At 38.8% G+C, this 22,029-nt stretch overlaps 1 protein-coding gene across 2 annotated transcripts in view; it reads left to right on the forward strand.

The window, feature by feature from the left end:
- Positions 1 to 22,029, forward strand: part of WDR70 (WD repeat domain 70) — a 276,981-nt gene that overhangs the window by 104,686 nt on the left and 150,266 nt on the right. For both annotated transcript variants that reach the window (XM_075066919.1, XM_075066921.1), the window contains exons 8-9: positions 2,789 to 2,942; positions 8,385 to 8,461. In XM_075066919.1, the coding sequence (XP_074923020.1) occupies positions 2,789 to 2,942; positions 8,385 to 8,461 (231 nt within the window). The remainder of the gene's footprint in view (positions 1 to 2,788; positions 2,943 to 8,384; positions 8,462 to 22,029) is intronic.

Below are 22,029 nucleotides of genomic sequence, written 5' to 3' on the forward strand. Positions count from 1 at the left end.
GTGTGTGTTTTTCCCCAGAGATTCTTTGTATGCAAAACTTATGCTTATTTTAAGTTGCTGTTAGGAGAATTAAATACAGTTACTGTTAATAAATAACCCTGAGGTAGTGGATTTGCATTGGGAAAGAGGGTCAGATATGTGTTGCTACAGAAGGGCATTGCCCCATGAACCATAAAATGCTAAATTAGTAAGTGACAAATTGCTTTCATGAGTTTTCAGCAAAACCTAAATTGTGCATTAATTTCAGTGATTTACTCAGCTTCTTTTAAAAATAGGAGAAAAAATTTATGTTGGAGTTGAACAAAAAGTACATTCTCCTTCATCTGAAGGAGGAAACCCCACAGAACATGGATACTTACTGCTTGAAAAATTTACCACAAGCTTCATAACCAGAGGAATATACCTAGTTCCGAGAGGCTGCAGTGAAAGATTTTTATGAAGGGAAGAGGCAAGAGCAGAGGGTAGGGGGACAGCTCCCTATTGAGAAACCCAGTCCCCATTTGCTAGGGAGGGTGTTAGGAGTTTTAGAATCATCATCTATTTTTTGTCAAATGCTGAGCTAAGAAGATACTGAAACGTTAAGAATAGATATAGGCATCTCCACAGGGCAACTAATTGTTGTCTCATTAATAGAGTCCTTCCCACCACCAACTTGCAGTTTATCCTGGCCACGGTCTTGGAATTGCTCTTTCTAAGCAGCTTCATTCTGCCATGTAAATTTGATCCAGGATTTTGTATTGGGCACTGCAGGAATCTGTGTGCCTTAGGAAGAAATAGTCTTGCCAAAATAGAAAACCAAATATAAAACTTCAAGCAATTTGGAGCTTATTTCTTAAGTCACAGATCCTTGACCTTGCATTTTTGTCAGCAGTAAATTAATATAACAGTACAGATAATTTCTGTTTTACTTTAATAGTTAATATAACAAGATCATTCTTTACTCTCATCCTCTAATCATTTTGCTGACATTATTGTGGTACTGTGCAGCAGAAAATATTGCAGTCAGACAGTGCTCAGTATTCTTTCTATGTGCAATTCCTTAGTATTTATTAAAACAAACTCTACCTATACACACACGTTTTGCACATGAGGACTGATTTTAGCTTTGAATGTGTAAGCTGAAGGGAGGCATATCAACTCCTACAAACAGCTGCAAGAACTTGAGTCAGTGGCTCTCAACCTTTCCAGAGTTTTGTAGCCCTTTCAGGAATCTGATTTGTCTTGCATACCCCAAGTTTCACCTGACTTAAAAACTACTTGCTTACAAAATCAGACATAAGAATAAAAAAGTGTCACAGCACACTAGTACTGAACAAATTTCTTACTTTCTCATTTTGTTTGTATGACCTTTTAGATTGTACTGACTTTGTTAGTGCTTTTTATGTGGCCTGTTGTAAAACTAGGCAAATATCTAGGAGAGTTGATGTACCCCTTGGAAGACCTCTGCATATCCCCAGGGGTACGTGTACCTCTGGTTTAGAACTACTTTCTTAGATGGAACAATTCCAAAATGGTGACCACAAGTTTGAGAATTGATTCCCATCATACAAGTATCCAGTGAATTCTTAGCTGTGTTCATCTGGCATGTATTCCAACTCTTTATTAATCAGCCAGAGGGCTTGCTTTGGGAGAAGGGTCCTTTAAGTTTTTTTTCTGAAAGTCATGCAATGGCACCAGGCCTTCTCCTTCTTTTCCACCTTTGTATGCCAAGGATTGTGCTTGGGTTAAAGTCCACATTCACTTCCTTGTGAAACTTTGTTGCTTTTGATGTTTTGTTTTGTTGCACCCTATTATGGAGTTGCAATAGCAGCTTCATAGTTAAACTTGGTAACTAGTTCTTCATTCGAAGATTTTTTTTTTTTAACATATCCTATTAATCCTCTACTATTGCTCTGTGGGATTGTTATTGAAAACACAGGGAAAAAGGAAGTAGAACAAAAAAAAAAGGTTTGCTTAATGTGTCTAAATTTACACTTACTGTGAACTAACCTAGGTAGACTAGGTCAGTGGTTCTCAAAGCCCCTGGTGGGCCGGGCTGGCTTGTTTACCAGCTGTGGCTGCAGGTTCAGCCGATCGCGGCTCCCACTGGCTGCGGTTCGCCGCTCTAGGCCAATGGGGGCAGCGGGAAGCTGTGCGGGCCGAGGGATATGCTGGCTGCCCTTTCCACAGCCCTCATTGGCCTGGAGCGGTGAACCGCGGCCAATGGGAGCCTCTATCGGCCAAACCTGCGGATGCAGCAGGTAAACAAACCAGCCCAGTCCATCAGGGGCTTTCCCTAAACAAGCGATGGACCGGCTTTGAGAACCATTGGACTAAGTAATCCTTCCTTCTCTGAACACTAGGTTCTGCTAATTTGTATAGAGATGTCCAGAGACATCTATCAAGCCCCTCTGGCTGAGTCATCTTTCCTCCCTTGATCCAGGGATCATCTCTGCCCTGAAGAGACATACCTCTTGTGACACCTATCTACTGTTACCTATAGTTACAAAAGTACCCTTATGGTAAATATGTTTGTCCAAAAGTAAAATGTATAATACTCTGTAAATGTTATTATGTAGTCAATCAGGTAGGCACAACTTGTGCAAAAAATTTCGCTCACTGCAGGTGTAGCCTCTAATTCCTGCATATTAGTTGTCTCATAGAAATACTATATATACAGTATAAGTTTATATTCCGAGCATTTATGTTTTTAAGGATTTTCTCACTACTAATACATCTTCATTTTCAAATTGGCTTAAGGAAATTGTATTTAATGAAAACATATTTTGTGTGTTCTTATTTTTTTCAGTCACCAAATCAAATCTTTACAGTATAGCAGCACGGGAGATGTCATTCTTGTTGTGTCTGGTAACTCTCAAGCTAAAGTTCTTGACAGAGATGGCTTTCCGGTAATGGAATGTGTTAAAGGAGACCAGTACATTGTGGACATGGCAAACACCAAGGTAAGTTAAGAAACTTTAAATTGTATTGTTCTATAGTGATATAGTTGTCTTGTACTTTTATTTAGGTTATTTATTGTTCTGGTGATGGTCCTTGATATAACAGCATTTTCTTCCCTTCCAAGCTTTCCGTATAACGGGGTGGCCAAATTTACTGACCCTCTGAGCCGCCTATGACAATTTTTAGACGTTCAGGAGCTGGGGCTTGGGGCTTCAGCCCCTACTCCTGAAGCATGGAGCCTCGGCAGGCAAGCTCCACAGGGCTGAAACCCTGAGACCCTCCACTGGGCTGAAACCAGAGGTGATGCATGGTGGGGCACGTGGGGCTACTTGTCCCCTCCAATTTTTGCTAAGGTTTTCTGGTGCTGCTCAGTCACATGGTGCTGCTGGACCTCCTACCTGCATTGCAGTGTCTGGAGCTGACAAGCTGGGAGCTATGGCCATGAGGAGAGGCAGCAGCAAACACCTGGGAACTTCAGGGATAGCCGTTGCAGGTAAGGCAGGGGGGCATACCTGAGGAGTTTACTCAAACTGTGGGAAAGGATGAACCTTTAAATTGTGCCCCCCTGCCCCATGGGAGGCACCATTTGTCTCTGGCAGAAGTCCTTAACCCCACTGCCCCACCACAGAGCAGAAGCCCTGAGCTCTCCCCTGCCCCGCAGTTTGGTAGACTGAGAATAGAGGGTGGGGTGGGATGCTGCACTTTAACTGTTAAAGAGCTGCATGGTGCTTGCAAGCCAAAGTTTGACCACCCCTGCCATATAATCCAGAAAGAATGCAAGAATTTATCCCATACTTCTTAATACTTGCACCCTCTCCTTTACCTTTCCCATTAATAGACCACAAAGCATACACACTTTGTTCGCACTTGAAGGATGAGCAAATAGAGGAAAAAATCCCTATTAAATTAAGGGCAAAGATAATTAAATGTAGTGCGAGTCCCAGAGAAAGGATTCACTGTGCACCATGTCTTCCCGTGTCTGTCATCTAGGTTGTAAGCTGTTGAGGTTGGTATGATCAGGACACACAGGTGAATGAAAGCCTGACACAGAAATGGATTTAAGCATCAGGCTGCAACTTTATTAATAATGGAAGAGGGGTGCTATGCACCCACCCTATCTCACATACTAGCATTTAAACTCTGTCCAGTCCAAAGTTATAGTGCCCCCCTCTATAACCAGGGTAGACCCTCTTCAGCCCACCTCACGGACTCAGCTCACTTCTGAATACTGTTGCCCAAATTGGACCTTGGTCTGCAAAGACTTCAGGTCTCCCCTTTCCGTTTGGAAGGTGGCCATCCTCCTGCTGAGAGGGGAGGAACAGCTGTCTTGTTTGTGTCTTGGTGAGTGCCAAGAACATCAATGAATAGTAAATAGTAATAATAATGTGCATTTTTGTTTGTTAGCCCTTTTTCATGTACACTTTTAACCACTGACTCCTATTCTTGTCAGTGTAATTTATTTTATAGTTTTGTGTTTTATGTAAGTGGGAGAGAATAGAAACCTGTTTGTTATAAACACAATCATAATAAATTATATTTTAAAGTATTTTAACACGTGTTCAGTGGATTTTGACCACTCTTCCATCTTCTTTCTCCATATGTTACATGGGATAACAAGTCTGTTTACATAGATGATTTAAATGCAGGTCAGTTTTCTGAATAGTTTAAAATTAATAATTTAAGTGTAATGATAAAATCTACCACTCAGATTTGTGATAAATTTGCCTTATTTAGTGCTTGTAGGGCTTACTGCCAAGTAACTCGCCTAAGTACTGCATTACTTGATGCTGTTCATATCAGAACACTATTTCTTTTGGCTAGCAGAATGTATATAAAGCCCCATATAATATTAACAGATGTTTTGTTCTTGTTTAATTAAAAATAATGCAGATTTTTTTATCTTGTAAACTTCTGAAATCTCACTATATGATGGTCCTACAATCAAAGTGCTGAAGTAGTTATTGACTTTTAGGTATTTATTCTGTTAATTTTTTTAAATAATTGCTAAAACTGTCTCCTTAATAACTCTTAAAAACAATCTGAAACACTTCCAATTTTAGTTTTGAAGATGTGGTTTTTAAATTTTATGTAATATTATAGGAGTCCTTTGTTCTCTTCAAACTTATTTAATAAGCTTGTGCCAACACTTCAACTATGTCAAACTAACTAAAATACACAAAGGAACTGGATAAAGGCATTTTCCCTGAGAAAGATAGTTTGCTTATTTTTTTTTCCAGTTTTTTCCTGAAATCTTGTGAGTTGATATAGAATATCAGTGGCTTAAATTCTGGTAAAATGTCCATCAGCAGATATTTCCATCTTGAAGAAATGGGTCTGTCCACTCTCAGCTTACAAATTATCTTTTATGAAACTACATTATGATCCAGTTTCAGATCTGTTTCAAGGATCTAGTTATATTATTTAAAACTCTCCATGGGTTAGGCTGAAAGATGGCTCAAGAGCATTCTATTCCCACAACTCACTCCAACAGGAAGTGGCTGATAGAGCTCACAATGAAAGTTGTAGACCATGGCATTTTTGGTGAAGGACACTTACTGTGGAAATCCCAAGCACTTGTGATCAGAATGAGCTAGAGTCTTGTCTCCTTGTCTGTGTAGATTGTTCCATATTTCCATGAATTAAGTGATGATACAGTCCAGTTTTAAGTCTTTAGGTGACTTGCCATCGTGAGAGAGAGAAGAGACAAATGGAAGAAGAGTGACAGGAATAATTAAATTCAGAGGCACAAGTAAACTAGTAAAAAAAAAAAAAAAAAAGATGGTGTTTTGGGGGGNCAGGCATTAAAGAAAGAATACCTTCACTTCTTATTAGAAGCACCTAAACTTAAACTGAGTCTGGTGTAAAACTGCTTGGTATTATAATGTTATTTTCAGTTTTACAAAAATGACTAGAAAGATTTCTCCTTAATGGAAGTGTCATGTCATTTATTGTCTTCTAGATGTAAAAGTGTCGGATGTATTTTCAGCTCTGCCCTGACTCTTTGTTGCCATGGGAAGTCACTCAGCCTCTCTGTGTATAGATCAGGGGTCAGCAACCTATGGCATGTGTGCCAAAGTCGGCACTATAGCCAATTTTTAATGGAACACTGCTGCCTGCCGGAGTTCCAGCAGGCAGCAGTGTGCCATTAAAAATCCTGCCTGGCCCACTCTTCTCCTCCCTCCACCCCCTCCCGCGGGGGCAGGGGGCAGACGCTTGATCCTGCCAGCTCCCCGGCCTCTTCCTGCAGTGGGCTGGGTTCCTTCCCCTCCTCTCCTTCCCTCCCTCCCTGCCCAATCAGCTGATTGCCCTTGCAAGGGAGAGGGTCAGGGAGGAGCGGAGTCAGCTCGCTCCTCCCAGTAGAGGCAGAGAAGAAGCAGGGGCAGGGCCTTGGGGAAGGGAGGTGGTGGAATAGGGGGTTGTGATACTACTACTCTTACTTCTGCGCTGCTGCTGGTGGCAGCACTGCCTTTGGAGTTGGGCAGCCGGAAAGTGGCAGCTGCTGGCTGGGAGTGAAGTTCTGAAGGCAGAGCCATTGCAAGCAACAGTGCAGAAGTAAGGATGGCATGATATGGTATTGTCACTCTTAATTCTGCGCTGCTGGTGGTGAGGCACCGCCTTCAGAGTTAGGTGCCTGGCCAACTGCTGCTGCTCTCTAGCCTCCCAGCTCTGAAGGCAGTGCAGAAGTAAGGCTGGCAATACGTGATCACCCTAAAATAACCTTACAACTCCCCCTGCAACTCCCTTTTTGGTCAGGACCCCCAATTTGAGAAATGCTGGTCTCCCTCATAAAATCTGTATAATATAGGTTAAAACACACAAAAGTCCAGATTTCACGGTCCGTGACATGTTTTTCATACCATGAATTTGGTAGGATATTAGTTATGATCTTATGTTCTCTTCCAAGTCACTGATATAGAAAGTTTAAACAGTATAGGGCCAAGAACTGATCCCTGCAGGACCTGCAACAGGGGTTGTCTCTTCTCCTTAGCTTCAAAGCATGCGCTGCTATGTTGATTCTTTTCAAGGAGGTTTATTTCTTTAAACAGAGGTTATCAAACAAACGGAAAATAGTCTTATCTCAGTCCTTGCCCCAAAGCTTCAGGGACACCCCTCTCAGAGGTCTGACACTCCAGTTTCTGGCAGCCTCCCAGCCTCAGTCAGCTCTGCTCCCTTCCTGGAGCAGCAGTCACAGGGCTGGCTTCCCTGCTAACCTGGCCCCTCACTCCAGGGACCCACCACAGGAGCCAGTTACTGTGGTGTTCCATCCATAGGGCTCAGCCTGTCTCAGTCCTTTCTTCTTCTACCTCTTTATATAGGCCCAGATATAGCCCAGCCCTGTTTAATTAGCTCAGTTGGGTTCACGTGCTCCAGTGCAGGGAAGCTGAACTCAGCCTAGGCGCACAGGCAGCTACCCTGTGACAGCACTATGAGACCCATGCACTCAATGATGATTCTCTGTTTTATAGTTACATTTTGAGACCTATCACCCAGATTAATTTTATGTTGTTCTAGTGTTTAATCAAAATGTTGTGCAGAGCTAGTCAAATGCCTTAGAGAAATATGTCTATTACATCAGCACTATCACTTTTATCAAACTTGTAATCACATTACAAAAAAATCAAGTTAGTTTGATCAGACCTTTTTTTTCCATGAACCCATTGATTGACACTCATTATATTACCCTCCTTTAATTCCTTATTGATGTGCAGTTCCAATATCTTGCCTGAAATGGATGTTGGACTGAGGCCTGTAATACCCAGGTTGTGCCGTTTACCCATTTAAAATATTAACACATTAGTTTTCTCTGTCTTCTAGAACTTGCCCAGTGTTCCAAGACTCATTGAAAATCAATATTTAAGGTCCAGCAAGATTCTCAGACTGCTCTTTTTAAAAATCTTTGCACGCAAGTTATCTGGACCCTGCTGATTTAAAAATCTCTAACTCCCCCAATTTATTATTTGATTGGAAAAAGTATCATCATCATCATATGCTATATGTCAACATAAACCATTTTTCTCTAAATACAGAACAGAAATATTTATTGAACGCTTCTGGCTTTTCTGCATTATTTTTGATAATTCTACCATTTCCATCTAGGAATGTATCAATACCATTGTTAGGTTTTTGGGTTTTTTTGTTCTTAATAAATTTAAATATATTTATTGTTCTTTAACTCTGCTGGCCATAGATTTCTCCCTGTATATTGATATTTTGTATTTTAAAAAAGAATCCAACATGATGATTGTGTATTACATTATTGGTTTGAAGGACTGTTCTTAAAAGACTGTCCATTTTACATATGAAATAATTGGCAGTAAGGAATATAGTTAATAGTGTAGGTTATTTTAGGTGGAGGTCCTGAAAAATGAGGGGAAAGTAAATGCCTACTTGAAAAAATTGTTTGCCATAGAATTAGGTTCTCATGTTTTTCTGTGTTTTTCCAGGGTCATACAGCAATGCTTAATACAGGCTGTTGGCATCCCAAAATAAAAGAAGAATTTTTGACTTGTTCCAATGATGGGTGAGTATAGGTTCATGTCAGTGCCAGAATGTTTTTGGGGTTTGTCAGCTTTTGCATTTTAGGATCTCTGTATACCTTCCCCAATTATAACTTGGTTGCAAACAGTCAATTGTGAACTTGTTTGTAGAAATCTGGAACCCAGTGTAAGACTTGTCTATAATTTGACTTCTAGAAGAGTTTATTGGTTTGTCTACATTCTTTATTTTTTTAATATGGTGCTTTTGGTGATGCAATAGCAGGAAAAATATATGGATGAATATACTGTAATATATTTCAAATTAGAAAAATGTAAAAATGAGCCCCCAAATTTAATATTTTCACTGAGTGACTGGATGTCTCAAAGGATTTGTAGGAGGGATGGCACAGCCTTTCACTTCAAAGTCATAGGTTTGAGTATGGCCCAGGTAGGTATTGATTAGTGTTAACATTTGACAGCTGTCTAGTAGATGATTGGAAATGAATTTGTGGTCTCAATCTTGATCCTAGTGGCAAGTGTCCAAATCACAAAAGTCACTGTGATAGTTGGCACTAATTTACTCCCTTCTTGGAATTTTAAGCAGTGAGGCCAAGTATTAAATGGGAATGGAGACTTAAATATACTGGTATCATTGTGCTCAGGGCTGAGGACAGTGATTAAACAGAAGATTCCTTTGCAGTTAAACAGAAGATTCTGGTAACCTGTGCCTTCAATATGGCACTTTTCAAAATGACAAAAGCATTGTATTAACAATCCCCACCCACTCACCTATACTCTCCCCTCCCACAGTGAAACTAATGCTCCTTGTTGGAAAGTTCACACAGTTTGAAGGAGAGAAAAGAAGGCATGTGTACCAAAAAACAACATTTTAAACTACTAGTTTTTTTTAATGTAAAAAAATAAACAAAACCATTGAAATCACATTTTAGTTCTTAGACAAAAAAGTAAAGCAAAAATTTCTCTACTATATTCAGCTATATTTATGAAGTGATAGGATTTTAAAATGTTGTTTCTTTTGTAAACACAAAGGGTAGACAGTTTTACTGCTTTTACCACTTTAAAATTCAGTATTTTTACTTAGCTGAACAGTTTGTAGATAGTGAAAAATAAATTAAGAAATTATATACTCTCAGGACTGTCTAATTTTGTCTGTATAAACATATGCCTAGCAATTATACCAAATAGGGATTCAATGGCTCTCTCATGCTTAAATTGCTGTGAATTAAAAGGGTCTGGTCAAGTGAGTAAAATGCAGATACACAATGCTATAAATGGATGTGTAATTATATTCTCAGAGAAACCAAATGGATGACATTATAAGAAAAGTATTTGAAACCATCCAGTGTACTTCCCATTTCCTTTTACGCTAGCAGCAGTTTTCTCCAATGTGTGGATATATCACTTTAAACAATTAAGAATTGAGACTTAATGTTAAATCTGCAACAAAGCTTTTATAGACTAAAGAACATCTTTTGTCGGGAAAATTTCTTTTTCATGTTAACAAGGTCAACAAAGTTTCCTAAACGTAAGCAAAAATTATTCTCAGAAATTATGCATGCTTTAGGAAAGAAGAGTCTATGACAGTTTAGATAAAATGTGTGTGGTCGTTGTCTGTTTCTGCAATATTATCATCACTTGAAAAAAGTGACTATTTAGGAGATACAATTACTAGTTTAAAGAGACTAGTTCTTGTAAGTCTTGATCATTAGTTTCACTGTTTAAAGGTTTCTTTAGTAAGCATATATTTCACAATAGTTTAATGGCACATATTATGCAAATATATATTAGGTGAATTTCTGGCTTGATTGAAGTCAGTGGGAGTTCTTCCACTTCAGCAGGCCCAGGATTTCACCCATTGTGTTCAAGTGGGTCAGCTTACTCATGATTACAGTTATTGTCACAGAATGGACAAGAGCAAGAATGGTGCTGAAGAAGTAGGAAAGAGGTCACTGCAGTCTTCTCCAGAATTAAAAAAATAATTACTGTAAGGTTTTTCTGTAGTGATTTCAGAGAGTTTTTTTAATTTGGCAAAATAACTTCAGGATCGTTGACAAGACTGTGGAGTAAAGACACTTAGAGCTAAGCAGAGAACTAGGTAGACTCAGGCAGAAGCAATCAAAACCTGTGCTTTTGCTTTGTGTATGCGAGAAACTATATTTTCCTGAATTTTAAATGAAACCATTATGGGAAAAAATTATTCTGCTTACTTCAGAAAGTGGCTATATTTGTATTTTCTCTGATTATTTTGTATTTATTAGGGCTATCAATTAATCACAGTTAACTCACGTGATTAAGTCAAAAAAATTAACTGCGATTAAAAAAATTAATCGTAATTAACTGCACTGTTAAACAATAGAATACCAATTGAAATGTATTAAATATTTTTCAGTGTTTTTCTACATTTTCAAATGTATTGATTTCTGTTACAACACAAAATACAAAGTGTTCAGTGCGCACTTTATATTACTTTTTATTACAAATATTTGCACTGTAGAAATGATAAAAGAAAATATTTTCACCTCATACAAGTACAATAGTGCAATCTCTATTGTGAAAGTGTAACTTACAAATGTAGGGGTTTTTTTTGTTACATAACTGCACTCAAAAACAAAACAATGTAAAACTTTAGAGCCTACAAGTCCAGTCAGTTCTACTTTTTGTTCGGCCAATCTCTAAGACAGACAAGTTTGTTTACATTTACGGGAGGTACTGCCGCCTGCTTCTTATTTACAATGTCACCAGAAAGTGAGAACAGGCATTTGCATGGCATTTTTGTAGCTGGCATTGAAAGATACTTAGGTGCCAGATATGCTAAACATTTGTTTTCTTCTTCATGCTTCGGCCACCATTCCAGAGGACATGCTTCCATTGCTGATGACGCTCATTAAAAAAGTAATGCATTAATTAAATTTGTGACTGGACTCCTTGGAGGAGAATTATATGTCTCCTGCTGTTTTACTCGCATTCTGCCATATATTTCATGTTATAGCAGTCTCGGATGATGACCCAGCAAATGTTACTCATTTTAAGAACACTTTCACTGCAGCTTTTAGGAAACACAAAGAAGGTACCAATGTGAGATTTCTAAAGATAGCTACAGCACTTGACCCAAGGTTTAAGAATCTGAATTGCCCTTCAAAATCGGAGAGACACAAGATGTGGAGCATGCTTTCAGATGTCGTAAAAGAGCAACACTCTGATGCGTAAAGTACAGAATCCAAACTACCAAAAAAGAAAATCAGCCTTCTGCTGGTGGCATCTGACTCAGACAATGAAAATTAACATGCAGTGGTCCGCTCTGCTTTGGATTATTATCGAGCAAAATCCGTCATCAGCATGGACGCATGTCCTCTGGAATGGTGGTTGAAGCATGAAGGGACATATGAATCTTTAGCGCATCTGGCACGTAAATATCTTGTGATGCCAGTTACAACAGTGCCATGTGAACGCCTGGTCTCACTTTCTGGTGACATTGTAAATAAGAAGAGGGCAATATTATCTCCCATAAATGTAAACAAACTTGTTTGTCTTAGTGATTGGCTAAACAAGAAATAGGACCGAGTGGACTTGTAGGCTTTGAAGTTTTACATTGTTTTGTTTTGGAATTTTTTTTAACCCTCCCTGCATTGCAGTGTCTGGAGCTGACAAGCTGGGAGCTGTGGTCATGAGGAGAGGCAGCAACAAACACCTGGGAACTGCAGGGATAGCCATTGCGGGTAAGGCACGGGGAACTGTTTTGTTTTTGAGTGGAGTTATGTAACAAAAATCTATATTTGTAAGCTGTACTTTCACAACAAAGAGTTTGCATTACAGTACTTGTATGAGGTGAATTGAAAACTACAATTTATTTTGTTTATCATTTTTACAGTGCAAATATTTGTAATAAAAAATAATATACACTTTGATTTCAGTTAGAATCCAGAACACAATATGTATGAAAATGTAGAAAACCATCCAAAATATTTAATAAATTTCACTTGGTATTCTCTTGTTTAACAGGGTGATTAAAACTGCGATTAATCGCGATTAATTTTTTTGAGTTAATCACGTGAGTTAACTGCGATTAATCAATAGCCCTAATTCACACACAAGTGAATTGGCCTATGCTCTGGCCTGAGCTGGTCTGTCAGAATGACATCTATTTCTTCACTCTTTCAAGTTGACAAGCATTTCATTGATGTTGAATAGAAGATGACAATCTACAACAATGTTGTAGTTTAGATTGCTCAAGTCCACATGTGAAGATAGCACCATTAGGCTTCCTGGTGAGAACAACAGAAGAAATCCATTCTCATGAATCAACGGGTATCTGCTTTGCATAGTATCAGAATTTCCTCTTTGAGTGTTTGTCTCAGTTCAGCTGATATGTTTCACACTTTATGCTGTACAGGCATTGCATTGTTCTTTAACTGGATCTTGTGCTTGAAATTTTTTTTTTAGGGGTGAGGGTGGGGGCAACAACTATGGTATCAGTGAAAACTTCTGGAAATTCAGAGATGATTCTTGGTTGTAGCCTGTCTTCAGTTTGCAGGACAGGTTCTGTGCTATTCGTAGCTAATGTCTGAAGATCCCTTTGTTGATTCCATCCTAAAATAGAAACTCCCTTTTTAGCTACATAGATTTTTCCCTTGGGCACTATGGCCTTTGTACGCAAAGACAGGTGTAAAATAGCCATTGATGGGAATGGGAGATCGCACCATACCCTCTGGAGTATATGTCTGAAGGATGCAACTCAGGTCAGGAGCTGTCAAACAGCACAGTGTAGAGTTGGCTGGGAATTATAGTGTAACATCCTCATCTGGTAACATCCTCATGCCATGGCTGTTGACTTGCACTTGCTAGTGTGCAGTGGCTTGGTGATCTGTCACATTTAGAACCTCATTAGTATTCAGTTCACTATCATCCTCATCTGTGAGAACTTCAGGTAGGATTGACAGAGGACTTACAGATTTTAGCACAATGTCCTTTTTTTGTTGCACTTCTTGCATACTGATTTCTTGGCAGGATATCCTTGAAAGTCTGCATTGTGACCAAGGTCACTGCATCTGTAGCATTGATAGCAATGTGGTGTGTGTGAGGGCAAAGGCACTGTGGATGTAGACTTAGAAGCTTTGTGGGTTGCAATTTGTATTGAAGTGCATTAACTTCTACAAACTGGAAGACATCTGATATTATCAAAAGTTACTTGGCACAGTGGATGGCACTTTCCACTTGTTAGGTGGTTTGCATAGTTTTTTCCAAGGTAGGGCCTTTTATGCGCGAGGAGTCATTCATGAATCTTGCAACTGGTCATCATCTTGACAATGTAATGGCTGATGATTTCATCTACTATGCTGGCAAATTCACAGATTGCACTTAACTCATGTAATGTAGCTATGTAGGGATCGATGGGTCCGTGGGGCATTTGTACGTGGAAAAGAACTTGAAGATTTGGCAACAATATTTAGTAAAGGCTTAAAATGATTAACCAGGGTTCAGAGAGCAGCATCATATGGAGTCACATCTTGCCATATGTCAGTAGTGGGAGGAAGATACTTGAAGATAAATTGTCCTTCAAGTGAATGGAGCAGTAAGGCTTTCCGCTTTTCTAAAATGTACGTAGAAGTTTCTATAGCAAGGATGTAGTTGCTGAAGTAAGACTTCCATTCTTCCCCTGGGAACGGAGGATGAAGAATGGTGGTGGTGGAACTTGTCATGGTAATAAACAAACATTTTCAATATTTTAACCCCTTCCATAATAGCAAGAATCTAAATCTAATTGGATTCTGTAGGATTTCAGTGTTGTATTCTGGCACCCAACTATTAACTGAAAGTAGATGAGTAAATGCTTGAAAGGTTTGGACTATTTTTTTCATTTTTTGAACTTGTTTTATTAAATATTAAATCATTTAAGAGCAATAAACTACAGTCCCATCTATATGCTGGGTTCTTGGGTTGTCCATGATATGGAGCCCCCTTGTGGCTCCGCCCCTGCCACTTGGAGTATTGATGATGGTCATTTCCCTGTTCCAGAAATGCAGGGGCAGCAGAAGGCCAGTAACACCCCAGGACAGACAGGGAGGCAGCAGTGGGCCCCTTTAGTATTTAGTCCAGCAGCTACCATTTATCTACTTGGTTCCAGGGGCCAGGCCAGTTGCTCTTTTTTCCTCTTGCTACATGCAGCGTGCTCTGCTGTATGGTAGTGGTGGGATCCCCTAGAGCAAAGGATTTTTGAGTTAACATCTCATTGAGATGCATGAGGCAGTTCACTCTTCTCAGAGCTCTCTCTTGAATGAAGTCAACTGATTTCAGAACGTAATCATCCCAGAGTAACATCCACTCAGACCAGGGATTACACACCCAGGTTGGGCCACATTTTAAATTTATTGGTTGATTTCTAGTCAGATTCATAGATTCCAAGGCCACAAGGAACCATTGTGCTCACCTGATCTGACCTGCTTTATAGCACAGACAACAGAACTTTCCCAAAATAATTCCTACGATGTAGCTTTTAAAAATTGCCAATGATGTAGAATCCACCACAACCCTTGGTAAATTGTTCCAATGGCTAATTACCCTCACTGATAAAAATTTCCACCTTATTTCCCATCTGAATTTGTCTAGCCTCAACCTCCAGCAATTGAATTGTGCTGTACCTTTCTCTGCTAGGTTGAAGAGCTCATTATCAAATATTTTTTCCTCATGTAGATACTAATAAATGGCCATTAAGTCACCCCTTTTCTTTGTTAAACCTCTTCTCTTTGTTAAACTAAATAGATTGAACTCCTTGAATCTATCACTTAGGGCATGTTTTCTAATCCTTTGATCATTCTTGTGGCTCTTCTCTGAATCCTCTCCAATTTATCAACACCCTTCTTGAATTGTGGACGCAGAACTGGACACAGTATTCCAGCACTACTTGCACCGGTGCCAATGCAGAGGTAAAATAATCCCTCTGCTCCTGCTTGAGATCCCCCCTCCACCTTTATTTTTTTTTTACATCCGAAGATCTCATTAGTCCTTTTGGCTGTCACATCAATTGGGAGCTTATGTTCAGCTGATTATTAATCATGACCCCAAAAATTTTTTTATAAGATTGTTAGATCTGCAGTTGCGTATCACTTGAGACATGAGTCCACGTGCTTTTGATGTCAGTCTCTGTGGAGAAGGCAAGTTGCTAAATGCTGGCCCTGATGCAACTTGAAAGAATTATCAGAATAGTTGTATATTTGTTTCTTGTACATCTATTAAGGAGCAACAGTCAGCTTTCTAAACAACTTATTTTGTCCCTAGAGGCTAAAGCCAGTAGTATTTGCCCCTACCTTTCAGTTGCCTAAAATCCCAGATTTCACAATCTTGACTAGACATAGACAATAAATCTAAAATGTGGCCCAATCTGGGTGTGTGATTCCTGCTCTGAGTGGATGATTAAGATCTGCAATCAGTTGGCTTCGCTCAAAAGAACAAAGGTATAATGACATCTGAAAAACAATCATGCAAGAATTAGCATCAACCTCTAACAATTTTCGGACAGATGCTGCCATCCTTACGCATATTGATTGGCACCTTACTCCACAATTAATATTGCTGAAATCAGTGGGACCACGCTTAGAGTAAGATATTCAATGTGAGCAAAGGATGCAGACTCTGAACATATATAAGAATAAAGTATAAGAGGTTTGTTTCATCAGCCATAATATTAGAATGATTATAACATAATACACACACCACATACAGATTTAAAAATAAAGGAGGAAAAATTAGGTTTAATCTTTTAATTGTTATGCTGAAACTATAATATAATTCTCTAAATGCGTAGGGATTTTAAAACAAAAGACCTGGAAAATAAAATGCAATGAGTGAGAATAGTATAAACAGTAAAAAAGGAAAAAGCAAAACTTCAAAAGTATTTTAATACAGCCCTGGAATATCTCAAATTCTAATCTGTTAGTAGACTTCTTACGCATTTGACAGTCTCCATTCAGCTGATTAGAGCTATGGAGTCTACTTAGTGAGCTAAAAATTAATCTAAATGAAGGACCTAAGAGATGCTAATATAGATGAAGTATTTCGAAACATGGGCCGGGGTTTGTTAGATTGGTTCATACGGACATCTAAAGCAAACTTAAATCATATGACAATTTTTCTGGATAAGTTTTGACCTCTTTGTATTTCCTAACTGGCGGTGGTTCTTCAAGTTATTGCCCCTGTCGGTGCTCCATGTGAGGAGGTGTGTGTATCGATGTGCTCTTGATCAGAGATCCTTGTCAGCAATGCTCACAGGTCTATGCCTGTGCCCAGCATCCCCTGGTGGTTTTGTATGAGGGCGTATAGGTGGGGTGGAACTGCCACTGCTCCAGTGCCTTCTCATTGACTTGAGACAGAATTTTCATTGTGTCTGACACCTAGCTGGTACAGCATATTATTGTTTATTTTTTATTTTATTTTATTTTATTTTATTTAGCACAGGTTTGTGCTTTGGGGTGGGGAGGGAGCAATTAGTTTCCAGTATTTTACCCCAAGCCTTTCTCCTCAGTAGAAGAAGTCTGTTTTCACACCTTGGACATAAGAAGAGCTCTTGCCTTCTACCTAAATAGGATGAAACCCTTCCAAGTTTCTTTCAAACTCTCTTTGTCTCTTTTGCGGAGAGATTGAACCCAGTTTCCATCCAAAGACTATCAAAATGGGTTTCAGGATACCTCTTGGCCTGCTACAAAGCTTGAGGCACATCCTCCCCTAGAGTTACTGCCCATTCCACCAGGCCCTACTTAAAAATAAACAAGAATGGCCATACTGGGTCAGAACAATGGTCCATCCAGCCCAGTATTTTGTCTTCCGACAGTGGTCAATATCAGGTGCTTCAGAGGGAATGAACAGAGTAGGCAATCATCAAATGATTCATCCCGTCACCCATTCCCGGCTTCTGGCAAATAGAGGCTAGGGACACTTCAGAGCATGGTTTTGCATCTCTCCCAGCCCTGGCTAATAGCTATTGATGGACCTATCCTCCGTGAACTTATCTAGTTCTTTTTTAAACTCTGTTATAGTCTTGGCCTTCACGCCATCTTCTGGCAAAGAGTTCCACAGGCTGGTTGTGAGTTGTGTGAAGAAATACTTCCTTTTGTTTGTTTTAAAACTGCTGCCTATTAATTTCATTTGATGACCCCTAGTTCTTGTTATGAAAAGGAGTAAATAACACTTACTTACTTTCTTCACACCAGTCATGATTTTATAGACCTCTGTCATATCCCCCTGTAGTCATCTCTTCCAAACTGAAATGTCCCAGTCTTATTCATCTCTCCTCACATGTAAGCTGTTCCATACCCCTAATAATTTTTGTTGCCCTTTTTCTGTACCTTTTCCAATTCCAATATATATTTTTTTGAGATGGGGCAACCAGATCTGCATGCAGTATTCAAGATGTGAGTGTACCATGGATTAATGTAGAGACAATATGGACATTTGTATGGCTGCCACTTGGCCATCTATACACACATTTTTTCAACACTATGCTTTAGTGTATGCTTCCAGACTGTATGCAGCCTTTGGAAAAGCTGTTCTCCAGTCTGAACTGAACCCGCCTCATAGATTCGAAGGCCAGAAGGAACCCTTGTGATCATTTAGTCTGATCTCTCTGTATGGCCATGGAATGTCCCAAAAATAATTCCTAGAACATATATTTTAGAAAAAATCCAGTTCTTGATTTAAGAATTGTCAGTAATGAAGAATCTACCATGACCCTTCATAAATTGTTCCAATAGTTAATTACTCTGTGTTTAAAAATTTACACCTTATTTCCAGTCTGAATTTGTCTAGCTTCAACTTCCAGCTGTTGGCTTGTATTATACCTTTCTCTGCTAAACTGAAGAGCCCATTATCAAATATTTGTTCCCTGTATAGGTACTTTTAAACTGTAATTAAGTCCCCTTAACATTCCCTTTTTGAAGCTAAATAGATTGTGCTCCTGGAGTCTGTTACTATAGGACATGTTTTCTAATCCTTTAACCATTCTTGTGGCTCTTCTCTGGACCTTCTCCAATTGATCAACATCTTTCTGGAATTGTGGACACCAGAACTGGGTACAGTATTCAGCAATGAATGCACTAGTGCCAAACACAAAGGTAAAATAACCTCTCTACTCCTACACAAGATTCCCCTGATTCTGCATCCAAGGATTGTATTTGCCCTTTTGGCCACAGTGGGAATTCATGTTCACCATGACCCCCAAATCTTTTTCAGATTGTTGCTTCTTCTCAGAATAGTCACCCATCTTATAAGCATGACCTACATACTTTTACATTTAGCCATATTAAAACATACATTGCTTCCTTGCGCCTCTGTTGCCAGGTGAGTCATAGAATACCAGGGCTGCAAGCAAGGGACCTCAAGAGTTCATCTAGTCCAACCCCGTGACATATTTTTGTCCCAGACCTCTAAATGGCCCCCTCAAGAACTGAACTCACAACCCTGGGTTTAGCAGGCTAATGCTCAAACCACTGAGCTATCCGTCCCTCAACTCTAAATCAGTGACTTGTCCTCTTCATTATTTACCATATCCTCAGTTTTTGTGTAACCTGCAAACTTCATCAGTGATTTTATGTTTTCTTCCAGGTGATTGATAAAGACATTAAATAGCCAGGGCCAACAACTGGTTCCTGTAGAACCCCATGGGAAACATCCATTTGATGATGATTTTCTATTTACAATTACGTTTTTGAATCCTATCAGTTAGGTGGATTTTAATCTATTTAATGTGTGCCATGTTAATTATTGTTCTAGTTTTTTAATCAAAATATTGTACAGTATCAAGTCAGACGCCTTCCCGAATTAGTTTGATAGAATCTATTTTCCATAAACCCATGTTAATTCACATTCATTACATTACCCTCCTTTAGTTCTTTATTAATGAAATCCCACTTCATGTGCTCCATTATCTTGCTTGGGACTGATGTCAGTCTGATGAGCCTATAATTACCCAGGTCATCCTGTTTAACTTTTTAAAAATTGGCACAACATTAGCTTTCTTCCAGTCTTCTGGAACTTTCCCAATGCCCCAAGATTTATTGAAAATCAACATTAATGGTCCAATGAGCTCCTCAGCCACCTCTTTTAACACTCTAAGGTGCAAGTCATCTGGACCTGCTGATGTTAAAACATCTAAATTTAGTAGCTACTCTTTAACATCCTCCAGGTACTAGTGGAATGGAAATCATGTTATCACCATATGTTGAAACTGCATCATTTCTCTGAAATACATAACAGAAATGTGTATTGAACATTATTTACTTTTCTGCATTATTGATAATTCTATCATTTCCATCTAGTAATGGGCTTATACCATTGTCAGATTTTTTTTTTTTTTTTGTTCCTGATATCTTTTATAAACTGCTTCTTGTCCTTAACTCTGCTGGCCATAGATTTCTCCTTCTGTTCCTTAGGTTCCATTATCAGCTTTCTACAATTTTTAACTTCAGTTTTTTATTAGCTAGTATCAGCTTCCGCTTTCTTCTATTTTTTATATATTCTTTTTTACTTTTTACACTTCCCCTCTAAACTTGATTAATTTCTTAAACAGCACGGCCTTCTTCCTCAGTTGTGGGACTGTGGCTTTTTGGGCATCTAGTAAGGTTTTCCGAAATGATTCCCAATTATCAGTCACATATTTCTGATTAAATTCTTCCTCATAGATGATTTGGCTCATAATTGTTTTCAGCATTGTGAAATTGGCCCTATTAAAGCACCAAGTATGTATATTACTTTTCTGGACTTTATTCTTCTTGCACATTATAAATGAGATCAACTCATGATCACTTGTACCTAAGCTACTATTAACTTTTAGTCCTGTGATCAGTTCCTCTTTATCTGTTAGGACTACACCTAATATAGGGTTGGCTGTAACACTTTTTGAGTCAGGAAATTTTCATCTACAATGTTTAGAAATTCCAAGAAGTTTTTAGTACTAGCAGCATATGACTTCGAGCATATGCCACTCATATTGAAATCCCCTGTGATCAAACAGGATTTTTTCCCCCCGGACATTATGAATGGGTGCATGAGGTGACAGTCATCCTGTTCCCTAGTATGATTTGGTGATTTATAGCAGTCACCAACGAGTACCTTATCATGTACTTTTATCTGTTAGTATTCAAGTAGTCATTAGTATTCAAGATCATTTTCTTCTGAATTGTCAGTGACTCAGAAACTGTTGATGCCATTTTTGACATAGAGTGCCACTCTCCATCCCCTTTTGCCCACTCAGTCCTCCCTAAATAGGTTATAATAATTGATTTTAACGTTCCAATTGTGTGAATCATCCCACTAGATTTCAGTAATACCAACTAGACTGAATTTATGCTCATAAATGTGCAATTATTATTTGTTGCTCAGGTTCCTACCATTAGTGTAGAGGCAATTCAGGAATTTCTTCTCTTCGTGTGCTTTGGTTCCTTGACTAATTTTGTTCTCAACAGCTCAATTTTGTGCTAAGTGCTCATATCTTTCCGCTTTTTACCCTCTCTTTTTGCTGTTAGTTTAACCCTTCCTCACTACCCTAGCCAACCTCCTCAGCACCCTCCTTTGAACTACTCAGGAATTTCCTCAGGTAGAGCACTGATAGAGACAATAGCTCTAAGAAGGAGAAATAACTTATCTGTATAGTAACTGGAGTTCTTTGAGATGTTTTGCCACTGTGGGTACTACACTATGTACTCTCTTTTCTCCACTGCTTCAGAGTCCTGCTACGCTTTGAGGTTGAGAAAAAACTGGAGCGGTGGCAGGTCCACCCCTCTATATATTCCCTTTTACTGGAACCTGATGGGGATGTAGGGCTCAGGTGCTGGCCGATGAGCACTGCTTACAAGAATTTCTGATCATGTATAAGGCCAAAACATCTTGAATAACTCCAGTTTCTCTGCAGGTAAGTAACCTCTCCTTATTTAGCTATCCATGTACTTATTACACAATGTAGATTGCAGTTATCTAGGTTACCAGCAGAGAGTCTCAGAGTGTCATATTTGACTGTTCAAAGACCTACATGTTTCCACTGAGAACAAAACTATAAGACTCAATTATTTTGGACTCCTCTATTAGATAAACAAAGATGGTCAGCTGACACATTACAAATTCCCTTAACCTGGGAATTATTGAGTAAATCTGAAGTATATTCTTATTAACCAGCTTTAGTTCATGTCTTCTTTGCACAATTGTTAGCAGTAAAGATAATTCACTGCAATACACCTGACTACAACTATTTGTTTTCCTTGAAAACATTCCAAATGATGGTTTCATGTAAAAACCTAAGCCTTATAAGACCAAGCTGCAGTTTGTCTTTTGGGCTTAGATGAAAATAGGGCATAACAAAATGAGCAAATAAAAGTTTCTTTATCCTTAAATTAAAGATAAATACCATTCCATTGTTGTGCTTTGCAGATACTTAGCATTGTAATACCATAGAGAAACTTCTATAAAGAGACCTGACATTTTTATTAGGAATATGGTGGTTATCCTTATGTATATACTTGAATAACACTAACAAATTAACATGGATCTTTTCTGAAGGAATTGTTTGTTTGCATGTACATATCTAATCAGAATAAAATCCAACACATGCTCC

The sequence above is a fragment of the Chelonoidis abingdonii genome, chromosome 6 (genome assembly GCF_003597395.2).
Source record: "Chelonoidis abingdonii isolate Lonesome George chromosome 6, CheloAbing_2.0, whole genome shotgun sequence".
NCBI classification, from domain to species: domain Eukaryota; kingdom Metazoa; phylum Chordata; order Testudines; family Testudinidae; genus Chelonoidis; species Chelonoidis abingdonii.